The sequence below is a fragment of the Procambarus clarkii genome, chromosome 16 (genome assembly GCF_040958095.1).
Source record: "Procambarus clarkii isolate CNS0578487 chromosome 16, FALCON_Pclarkii_2.0, whole genome shotgun sequence".
NCBI classification, from domain to species: Eukaryota; Metazoa; Arthropoda; class Malacostraca; order Decapoda; family Cambaridae; genus Procambarus; species Procambarus clarkii.
In genome coordinates this window covers 34235813-34248048 of record NC_091165.1, presented here as the reverse complement: position 1 = coordinate 34248048, position 12236 = coordinate 34235813, and the positions used below count along the sequence as shown (strand labels likewise).

At 40.9% G+C, this 12236-nt stretch overlaps 1 protein-coding gene across 2 annotated transcripts in view; it reads left to right on the top strand.

Moving 5' to 3' along the window:
• The window catches only part of Ak3 (Adenylate kinase 3), a 71991-nt gene extending 63952 nt beyond the window's left edge, over positions 1 to 8039 (top strand). For both annotated transcript variants that reach the window (XM_045745602.2, XM_045745604.2), the window contains one exon: positions 6991 to 8039. In XM_045745602.2, the coding sequence (XP_045601558.1) occupies positions 6991 to 7218 (228 nt within the window). In that variant the 3' untranslated portion in view covers positions 7219 to 8039. The remainder of the gene's footprint in view (positions 1 to 6990) is intronic.
• Positions 8040 to 12236: the final 4197 nt, after the last annotated feature.

Sequence of the window (12236 nt, the reverse complement as noted above, 5' to 3'; positions counted from 1 at the left end):
CGAAAAATCAAAAAGAGTTTTCTCGGTTGGCACAGTTTCCTGCCAACCAAGAATACTCGGTTAGCACAGTTAATTAACACTTTCATGCATTGGTCGCGATCCCGGTTGTCAACTAGTTTTCTTACGGTTACGCGACAGTGACTACTCGTGGAGGCACGAGAAAAAATATTTGTATAAAATCCATTTATTATCCGATCAACTTGGGGATAGTTTACAAATGTTTGCCATGAAATTTACATTTTCTCTAATAGCCGAACAGCTTATTAAAGAGAACGGCATGGCAGTGAATCATCGTGGTAAAACAATTGTATTATTGACACCACGAGTATAATCGACGTAGTTTTTATGTATGTTGCCGGTTGAACGCATCCTTATGTGACCTTTAATACTTATGTTCTTATAGAACATTCTATTGCGAACACATTGGAACAAAAATGAAATACATACAGCGAAAAATAATGTCAGGACAGTGAATTGAATATACACTTTTCAAAGCAAGTTTCGCCGATATGCCGCCGTGGGTAACACTTCGGCCACTTCCCACATTGTTTTGGGTGGGCTACGACATTGAATCAATATTTATATGCATATGTCCGTGTAGAGAATTTTATTGCGATTTCAGTGATACCAAAATTAACGCTGTAGCACAACTGTGGGCTTCACAACCATTAAGAGAGTGGAAACATTTTGTTGCTGTTTGGCGCTCTCGGCAAGTGATCTGAATAGGTTTTTATTTGGTGTTGATATGCCTTATGCTTTGGCGGCATTTTATAGGTATGTTCTTATAGACAATTCTATTGCGAACACAGTGATACCAAATTTAAATACGTATGCCTACAATTAGTGTCAGGACAGTCAAAAGAGTATACACTTCTCGGTCTTACCGCTTAGGCGCGCGAAACGCTGAAAGCACAACGGGTATGTTTTTTTTTCAGAACTCCGCAAGCACAAAAGTGTTAAGTGGTTAAGAGAAATACAATACTATAATATGACAAACTTTTGTACTGTACAAGTATTATTGTCACTCAGTAATAACTTGCACAGGAAAGCAAAGGCCAACGCCCACTGAATCGAGGACTGAGCAATACAGCCTATTGACATACAAGACAAGCATCGAAGATCGTGAACACTGCCGCCCAGAGCACTGAAGAGTACAGCTTGGGAAGTGCCACTGACACAGCAACTTCGAAGGATAAAAATCCTGCAAGAGAATCCCCACTGAGCACATCAACATCCTTTGCAAGCTAAGCACTATAAAGCTCAAGGAGACTAGAAAAGTATATGACTGAACCCAATTGCTGATAGGCACGAAGGTCATCCACTACCAGCACTGCCAAAAATGTAAACCTGGGCATGGAGCTGCACGAGATCCACATTGCAAGAAAATGCGGGAGCAAACAGCTATTCAATGAGGGGGGGGGGCGCAAAGGATGAACCCCCTAGAAACACCTCACACCAACCCAGAGTTTGGGTACAACAAAAGCAGTGCCAACATTGCCACCCCAAGCAAAAGCAAAGATTGTCCACTGGCCAAGAAGACTTGGAACATCTTAACAGATCCAGTACTGGGAAGAGGACCTAAACTCAAAAAAGACAGGATCCATCTGAGTGGCATATTCCAGGTCTTGCAGGAAGTACTGTACTTAAACGAGGCCTCCTGAGCTGCTGCAGGAGAAATCCGAGAGGATGAAAACTTCTAGGAGGATGATGCTGATGGGCCCAAAGGCACATGTAGCCAAACCCTAGAGGGAGCCACGGCCAAATCACATTCATACAGGGAGGGGGATACAAGAACCACTTCCCCTGCAAAAGAAGACCCCTCATAAGAGGGCACAAAGGACCATGTAGGGTCAAAAGGGACCCAAAGATCTGTGCCAACTCACCCCAAATCCTGGAAGCCACAGTGAAGGGCCCTAGGGCAGAGCCAGCGTCCTCGCCCACCACCCAGGATAGATAAGTGAAGTCCAGGGGAAAGGATTCAAAGTAAGAAGTTGGTGGTTGTGAAGATCCAGACGCCTCAGTGGAACTAGCTAACACAACAGCCTCCGTGCCCAATTTGGAAGCGGCAACACCCCAGAGCTGACTGAGCAACATTCTGAGCTATAAACCCTGCCCCAACCCCAAAACCTTTATACGCTTTGGGGCCAGAAGCATGTGGAGGGATGATCAGAAGAGTGAACCAATCCCACAGGGAATGGAAGAGGAGGTGCAGATGGAACCAAGGTCAAATTGACCAACTTCTCCAATTCTGCGTCCCTAAACATTGACTAGGGTTGCTCTTCTACGTAGTATAGGCTTACCACGAACACTTGAAGTGGAGGGCACACTGTCGTCTTTGTCCCCAGGCCTTGTGACATGGTGGCGCTCGGCTGGATTTGCTGAGATAACAAATCCTTGTTTAGTAATACCACCACTATAGCTGCTTACACTCAATTCATCAATGCTGCTTTATCTGAACCTATCTCACTGAACCCAGAAAATTATTCATCATCTATATTAACACTTCTATGGTCAGATCAGATGGCACAGGTGGTGAGGGTAAAATCCAGTGGACTAATAAATCCTGGTCTACTTAACCATGGCGACACGGCAGGGCTAGCGAGAGCTATGTACTGTACACACACACACTACTGTATACAGTGCACATCAGTTTCTGTATCACTCATATCTGACATCTGTGTTAGGTTCTTTTCTGGATTTGGGTCATCACTATCACTGGCACTGTCATCTTCAAACAAAATGACCTGTATTTCATCATCTGAGTGTTTTCTCAACAACTAGGTCAACTGATGACTGGGAGCTGGATGTGGATGTGACCAACATGGTTGCTACCTTCAAACTGAGACTACCCACATCTGTAAGGCATACTGGGAATTTTTTTCAGGATGGCGGACACTCACTGGAAACCTCGGGCTTCCATCTCGTACCATAGTGACTGCGCTGGATTTTTTATGCTTATAATATATTGTACCTATGAGCATCATAAGGCGCTCATAGGTATATCGTAGGTATACATACACCACCAATCGAGTACCTTAAGCCACTGCGCAATGCAAGGGTAAAGGGAGCAACCCCCAAACACTCCAGTGAAGAGAAACCTGAAGCACCAGGGCAGCGCTAGGGAGCACACAGTGAAGAGAACCATGTGCACATGCAGCTCCAAGCACTCTTCATGTCCAGGTTCACACTACCCTAAAAAATGTAAGAGATGCCAACGATGACAAAAACTACCAGTTAGCTGAAGCAGGAAACTGGAGTATAAGTGAATAGAGGTGACCCAGCACACACTAACATCAGCATAGGACTGAGAAAGGTGTCGCTGGCTGACCGTAAACTACTTCCCGCTTTCACCAAACATGGTGGGGCAAACAAGCTGACATTAGTTTTAAGAATTTTCAATTGTTTACATTGTTGGGGCATTTAAATTTAAATTTTGCCCCGAGGGGCGAGTTTATTGGGCAGCACCACTCATCTTGTGAGTGGACATACCGCCATAGCAGCATTTACAACACACCCCAAGAGGAAGAAAACCCGCTGGGTTGTTAATCCTGTCACTTGTACCCAGACACAGCTGGTACTTGCACCCAGGAAATAAGTGAACAGGAACACCCAGGAAATCTTAAGTGAACAGTTCCTCAAACAAGAAGATAATCTGTCAATTTTAATCTATTTAAATAATTTAATCTGTCAACCCTTAAAAGCTTACGTTATCTTGAGGGTGCAAAATGGGGAAATCTTTTAAGAACAGTATCAATATTTGACAAATAGTGTTTTCCTAACTCAAACAATATGGGGTTTTATTATTCTACACATATTTCTAATGTCTCTCAGGTGTTCACATTCACGTAGATAGTGGTCAAGGTGGTGTCCGTCACTCTTATCACAGATTCTGCAATTTCGCTGATCAACTGTTGTTTCCATTCCAAATCACCATGGATATTTGTATCCAAGACGGGTTCTTGCTATTACTGATTCTCTCCCGCGTCCTCCTCCTCTTCGCTCATAGCGATTGGGATTGCCAGCTGTAACCATGTTGTACTATCGTACAGATTCACTTGTTTGTGTTTCTATCCTCCTTTCCTCAGTTACCTTGTCACGGTGATGTTGCCTGATGATACCTCTAATTTGTAGTAGAGTCTTGGGTATGAAGTATTCAATATGGTCTCCTTCAGCAGCCAGCACATCAGCTCGTTCATTCCCACATATTCCAACATGGGAGGGGATCCACAGAACCTTGATGACTCTTTCCTGATTAGTAAGTACTCTCACAGCTCGGTATTCTTTTAGTGGTTCTCAAGGCTGCGGTCTCTACCAAAATCCAGCTGTGGTCTGTTTTCTTTCGCTGATTTCCTGGGTGCCTTTCCGGGTGGTGGCATAAATAAATAAATAATTGTAACTGCTCCCTGTGCCTCTGTGAGGGGGCCAGGTTCAGGCTTGTGGTCCCTGATAGATCAATTGAACTCTGTGGCTGATGCAAGCTAGTAGATGACACACTATCAGTGGTTGTAGCTTCAGGGAGCCACAAGACACTTTCCCCAGCTAAGAACATTTAACACTTTCGCTGGCCTGGCTGGGCACTCAAATCGTACCGGAAGGTAGACTGAGCATTCCCAGTGAGCACACAACCCAATGTTAAACTCATTCACCCACAATGTTTATACTTAATGATAAGCCATTACAAAAATGTTTGCATGACACAGTTTGTGTCATCACGCACTCTCTGGTTTTATCACGGAGTATGCGTAATCGGGCAGCGAAAGTGTTAACTGATTTCATTTTCAGAAATGAGACATTGTTGTTAGTCTAGTACTACGTGACTTGTGATAAAGTATACATACAAATTTATTTATTTGTTTATTTATTTATTTATTTATATATATACAAGAAGGTACATTGGGTTTGTGAGAATACATTGAATAGTACAGTATTTACAATCTTGTAAAGCCACTACTACGCGCAGCGTTTCGGGCAGGTCCTTAATCTAACAGATAATTTTAAGTAGGTAATTTCTATCAGAATTGATAAATGATAACAAATACATTGCAAGAGAAAAATGAGATGAGAAAGCTTAGTAAGTATATTAAAGCACATTGTTATATTAAAGCTCTGATTGATTACACTGACAGCTTGATTGGTAATTTAAACAAGATTAATAGACACCATACAGCAGATTGACAGCACATATAAGACAGCAATGATCACAATGGTAAAGATGTTCAGATTGGGTACATAAAGATTGGGAGACTGGGTAGCAATAGATACAGATAAACAAGATTAATAAACACCATACAGCAGATTGGCAGCACATATAAGACAGCAATGATCACAATGGTAAAGATGTTCAAATTGGGAACATAAAGGTTGGGAGATTGGGTAGCAATAGATACAGTGCAATTTTAAGGCAAAAGGTGAAAAACTATGAAGATGAAATTAGGTACTTTTTAGTATTGATTTTGAATGATGTAAAAGTTGGACAGCTTTTCAATTCAATAGGGAGTGAGTGCCATAAACTGGGTCCCTTTATTTGCATAGAGTGTTTACACAGATTAAGTTTAACTCTGGGGATATCAAAGAGATATTTATTTCTGGTGTGGTGATAATGGGTCCTATTACATCTGTCCAGGAAGAGTTTCAGAGCAGGATTTGCATTTAAGAACAGGGTTTTGTAAATGTAGTTGACACAAGAGAATTTATGGAGTGAGATTATGTTTAGCATGTTTAGGGAGTTAAACAAGGGGGCTGAGTGTTGTCTGAAAGCAGAATTTGATATTATTCTGATAGCAGATTTTTGCTGGGTGATGATGGACTTGAGGTGGTTTGCAGTGATTGAACCCCATGCACAGATACCATAGTTGAGATAGGGATAGATTAGTGCATAATATAGAGAGATGAGAGCAGAGTTAGGTACATAATATCTGATTTTGGAGAGTGTACCAACTGTTTTAGAGACTTTCTTAGTTATGTGTTGTATGTGGGTACTGAAGTTGAGTCTCTTGTCTAGGAATAGGCCAAGAAACTTTCCATCATTTTTATTGATAATGTTTACATTGTCTATCTGAAGCTGAATTGCATTTGTAGATTTGCTTCCAAATAAGATGTAGTAGGTCTTTTCTATGTTAAGTGTTAGTTTGTTGGTTGACATCCATAAGTGGACTTTTTTTTTAGTTCATTATTAACAACATTATTTAGTGTATGTGGGTTGGGGTTGGAGTAGATGAGGGTAGTATCATCAGCAAACAAGATAGGTTTCAGAATGTTAGAGACATTAGGCAGATCATTGATGTATATAAGAAATAGAAGAGGTCCCAAGATGCTGCCCTGAGGCACTCCAACGGTTATTGGTAGAGTTGGGAGAGGTTATATTATTGATGGCTACACATTGGTGTCTATCACTAAGATAGGATTGGATATAGTCCAGTGCATGGCCTCAGATTCCATAGTGATGGAGTTTACATAAGAGGTAATCGTGATTAACAGTATCAAAGGCCTTTCTCAGGTCAATGAAGAGTCCAATCGGAAACTCATTTTTGTCAAGGGCTGAGTAAATTATATCAAGGAGACTAATAATTGCATCGTTGGTACTCTTTTGGGAGCGGAAGCCAAACTGACAGACTTTATTATCATAGGTTTTAATTGTCATGATAATTTGATATGTTTCACACAAGTTAATCATTATTTTGACTTAATTTTATTGTTGATTCCATTTTATAAAGCACTTGTACATGAAAAGCCCCATATAATCCATTCACCTGGACTGTATGGGTCTCAAACCGTGGACCCCATGCATGTGAGGCTGTAGCACTATCAACTAGTGCTACGGCCTCACACGCGAGGAGTCCACGGTTCAAGACCCATACAGTCCAGGTGAATGGAATGTTATTTCCACAGAAGTGTGGAGGCAATTTACACCAAATAATATCTATAGTTTGTATTTTTCTATTAAGATAGAAATTGTGACCATAATTACATCTACAGTATATGCTTTTCCAGGGTGTGGATGATGTGACTGGTGAACCACTGGTCCAGCGAGAGGATGACAAGCCTGAATCAGTTAAGCAACGTTTGGATCAGTATGCTAAAACAACAGGCCCACTGAAAGAATTTTATGAAGATTTGGGAATTCTTCAGAGTTTCCATGGCACTGAATCCAATGAAATTTGGCCTCGTGTTCATAAATACCTTCAAAATTACTTGACTGCATTGAGTGGGCCCTTTTAAATTCCTTATTGGCTCATTAGAATCAGAAGCTAATTAGCTCTTGTGAAACTAAAGTCAGTTTTGTGTTGCTACTTTTCTGGCTGTGATAGCAACAAGAGAGCATTTTATTACATAGTTATCTATACTATAGCAGGCAGTAAATCTATCTATACATTTGTTCATCTACTTCTTTTCAAATTACATTGGTAACTAATGCCAGTTAAATGATACTTCACTGCGAGCATAATTGTCATTTGTGGTACAATATATTGTATTTTTTTTCTTTTAATGAAGCATGGAGGAATAGGTTTTTAATGTATATATTTAAGGTATAATAATTGTACCTTTATATAGCTGTGTGGTGTTATCAAAATCCCCAGAGAGAGATCTGGTGATTTATGATGCAGCACATGAATTTCCTGTGTAATAGAGTATTGTTAAAAGTTTGACTGCTGACTTGTAATGCAATATGTTTATTTAAAGTTGTTGATATTTCAAATGTATATTTTTATAAGCTATTCTCATCTTTATAAATTATACATTATTTAGTTGTTTTGATCAAAAGCTAGTGTTTCTGAAAAGTAGACTTTATATTTGATAACTATAATGAACAACTAGTCTTTCTAGGGCATGTATATAAATATGTCAAATACTATTCTTGGAAACACAAGACTCTCCATGTAAAACTCAAAATATATTTTAATGTAATTTGACATTAAACTTATTAAACCTGCAGTCTCTGTTTGATATATTATGTTGTTTATCTAGCTACAGTAATTGTATTATACTTATTGAGAATTATTGTTCTGATTGCCATGGATAATAAAAGTTATATATTTTAATAGTTCTTGGTTTTGATTTTTTTCATTGTTGCCGGCGGAGGTGGCTAGTTTATTGTGCCCCCCATAGTTCTTGGCTGCATTTTCATCCTGGCTTTCTTGACTTTAATGAATTCTTCGACCAGATTGGTGTGTGTTGTATTTGCTTAAAGTTCATTGTTATTGGATTTGTTAATTTTAACACTAAATGTAGTTTCTTCTCATGATTGCGTGTGGTGTTATCAATATAAATCTTGCCCATACTCATAGTTACTGTATTTTACGTGAAGCATAATTTTTCTGGGGGAAGCCCCTTGGTGTCTCTCTGAAGCTACATCACCTAGATGACTCCTCATTACTGGGTTACATAAGTCACAGTTGTTCTGTTTGGCCTACCGGGGACCAGCGCCAGAACCTGACCCTCTCACTGAAGCACAGAGAGCTGAGGATGTATGATCATCACCTACACTGGGAAAGCATCCATAAAGTCAGGAAAGCTTTACAGACAACTGCAAATTTCATAGAAAATGAAGCATCAAGAAAGCCAAATGACTATGCAAACTGGCATCTCCTCCCTTCTATGTGGCTCCATTTCCTGGTCACAAGGCTTTTGCTGCGGATGCTTTTTTGTTGGACTGGTCAAGGTGAAGGTGCATGTACCTCTTTCCCCTGGTTCAGTTATTGCCCCAGGTGTGTTCAAACTGACTGTGTACTCGGGGACGGTAATCGTTCTGGCTCCTTGGTGGCCATCTCGTTCTGGCTCTTGTAACCTGGTGTCTGAACCCCAGGTATTTTTCTGTGGCTCTTCTTTTTTCAGCAGATTGGCCTGGCAACATACCTTGCCAGTTTACTAACTCTACAACACACATTTGTAGCTAATAATGCAGATTTATCACCATTTGTATGGTGAGCAGTTGGCTGGTTGTTTCACTTGTGGCACTCTTCACAGTGGCAGTTTGAAGCTACCTGGCACTCATTTTGCCTTTTTCTGTCTCTTCATTGTTTTTCCTTCGATTTTATTCTGGTGACCCTATCCTTCTTGCCATTTTCTTTTATAAGATTCTCATATGCCTAATAGTGTCGCCTCTTATTGTTTGGCATTGATGGACCCGTTGTTGCTCATGTTCGACATCGATGCGGCTTCAGTGTCTTCCTGTATGTTTTCTTCCATTCTTTCGCCTCGAGCCAGCTCATGCTCTTCCTCCTGAGCTGTCTTGATCTCTTGACAGAATCTTGATGTTCCTTTCCTTTCCTTGGTTCAAAGTTGCCCCTTTGGCCAGTGATACTTTTCTCAAGGCTGTTTTTTTGGCTTTTGGCTCTGGTTGCAGGGTTGGGGCGCTTGATCCCCTTCTCCAGTGGCATGAGTCCTTGCTGTGTGTCCTTATTACGGCCACTATGGGTCGCACCCGGGTTCTTGATGGATGAACCCAAGTGAAAGTATCCGACCCCAGGTCAGTAGTGGCTTTCAAGGAGTTGACTAGGTAATGCAATAAATAAAAGGTGGGGATTAACACAACACTGATTCCTTTATCAATATATTCCCATCACCTTAAATAGAAACATAAAAATTAAATATTACTACACTTAGATGTATATACAGGTGTCGCTCTCACATAGGACACTGAGCACTCTACGACACTAACACAATGCAGCCTTCAACGATCTTCGTGTTTCCCCGACACACAGAACTGTTCCCGACCTTACTGACCACAATACTGGGAAACACTGACGAGTCTACCTTTGCCGTGGGCCAGCCAACCTGCAGTCTCATGAGGTGCCTCTCTGCCTACAACCACTCTCCAGCTAAGTGCTGGCAGAGAACCTCAGCCACGAGCTGGTTGGGGCCTCTACACAGACAAATACAGGGGTACCGCACCCCTGGCAGGAGCCTCTAGTGACGGGCTAGTAACGGCACCTCACTGTCGGCCGTCTCTCCCCTTCGCCAGTCCCGGGATACGCCGAATTCCTCCACTACTATTCCACTAGCAGAAACTACACTATTCCTGATCGGCGGCGGTTCACTTAGTCGTCGGGCGGGACTAAGTTGGGAGAGCTTAGGCTGCTCAAGGTAGACTGCCATCCTCAGTACCACTGCTGCCCCAAGTCGCCTTTGTGGATACAGACACGTCATCAGTTATAGGGTACTGGAGAAACCAAGAAGCAACATTTCGTCACGAGGGCATTGACATTGTGCTTGTCGCTCCAACAGATGGTGCTGGTCTTGAATCGCCACATCACCAGAGGTCATCTATAATGACCTCACTTGTTATTCAATGTAGGAATCTTGAGCCATATGCAGCTGTGAGACCACCACCCATAGATGGCGTTGTCTACATAGCGTCCCATTCCCGGGGAGTTTGAGTACAGACTCAGATGCTGCTGGAACTACCAGGCCATACGCGGACGGCGGTGATGAGTCCGTAACACTCCTTCCTGTTAAGTCCCCTTGTTTTCCTGTTTCTCTGTGGTTAACTACCTTCAAGGCACCACCAAGGGGCTCCTCCCAGAAAAACTAGTGTTGAATGTAATGAAATGTCTTCTTCTGGTAGAGCCTGGATGACTCCTCAACTCTCTCCTACCCTACTAGGTTCATTGGTTTGTTTGTTGTCTATATACTGTGGATCATTGGGTGGGGTGAGTATGGGTCAGGGTTGCTTAGTGGCAGCTATCAGTATTAATGGGTTTGTGGTAGTCAGAATGGATCAATTGTTTCAGCTGAATAGTTTACAATGTTGTTTGGCTGTTTGCAGTTACTTAAAACTTCGCTGACTATCTGGATGCTTTCTCGGTTTGGATGATGGAAACGTTCCCAGTTATCTGTGCCTATGTGAAGAGGCCAGGCTCTGGCTCTGGTCCCCAGTAGACCAAACAAATAATGTAACCCAGTAGTGGGGACCCATCTCGGCGAGATTGCTGCAGGAAGCAACTAGGGCTCTTTCAGAAAGACATTTCAGTACAATGTTAATTAATAATTAGAGCCCCCCTAATGGTTCTCTGATGCTATCTTGCTGAGATTGCTCCATACTGAAGGGTCACATCGGTTGCAGAAGTTTTTTTTTCTAACACAGACGTAGCCAACATTTACAATGTTAACTAGCATATATACATTTTCTTCTGTCCTCCATGGACAGGGTTAGAGATCTGTTAAACATATAGTTCTGTGATTTATTGAACATTCAACCACAGAAGGTGATTGTAGTGTTTTTAAAAATGCTAATCTAACCTACAAACATACACAGATTTACATCTGTCCTAAATAAACAGTGTTCAAGGTGTCTTATTACATAGTGTCATTAATGTGCATTTACAAAGGTGAAATGCAAATCTGACTAGCTTATACATGTGATATATATATATATATATATATATATATATATATATATATATATATATATATATATGTCGTACCTAGTAGCCAGAACTCACTTCTCAGCCTACTATGCAAGGCCCGATTTGCCTAATAAGCCAAGTTTTCATGAATTAATGTTTTTTCGTCTACCTAACCTACCTAACCTAACCTAACCTAGCTTTTTTTGGCTACCTAACCTAACCTTACCTATATGTATAGGTAAGGTTAGGTTAGGTAGGGTTGGTTAGGTTCGGTCATATATCTACGTTAATTTTAACTCCAATAACAAAAAATTGACCTCATACATAGTGAAAAGGGTAGCTTTATCATTTCATAAGAAAAAAATTTTAGTAAATATATTAATTCAGGAAAACTTGGCTTATTAGGCAAATCGGGCCTTGAATAGTAGGCTGAGAAGTGAGTTCTGGCTACTAGGTACGACATATATATATATATATATATATATATATATATATATATATGTCGTACCTAGTAGCCAGAACGCACTTCTGAGCCTACTATGCAAGGCCCGATTTGCCTAATAAGCCAAGTTTTCCTGAATTATTATATTTTCTCTAATTTTTTTCTTATGAAATGATAAAGCTACCCATTTCATTATGTATGAGGTCAATTTTTTGTTATTGGAATTAAAATTAACGTAGATATATGACCGAACCTAACCAACCCTACCTAACCTAACCTAACCTATCTCAATAGGTTAGGTTCGGTTAGGTAGCCGAAAAAGTTAGGTTAGGTAGGTTAGGTAGTCGAAAAGCAATTAATTCATGAAAACTTGGCTTATTAGGCAAATTGGGCCTTGCATAGTAGGCTGAGAAGGGCGTTCTGGCTACTAGGTACGACATATATATATA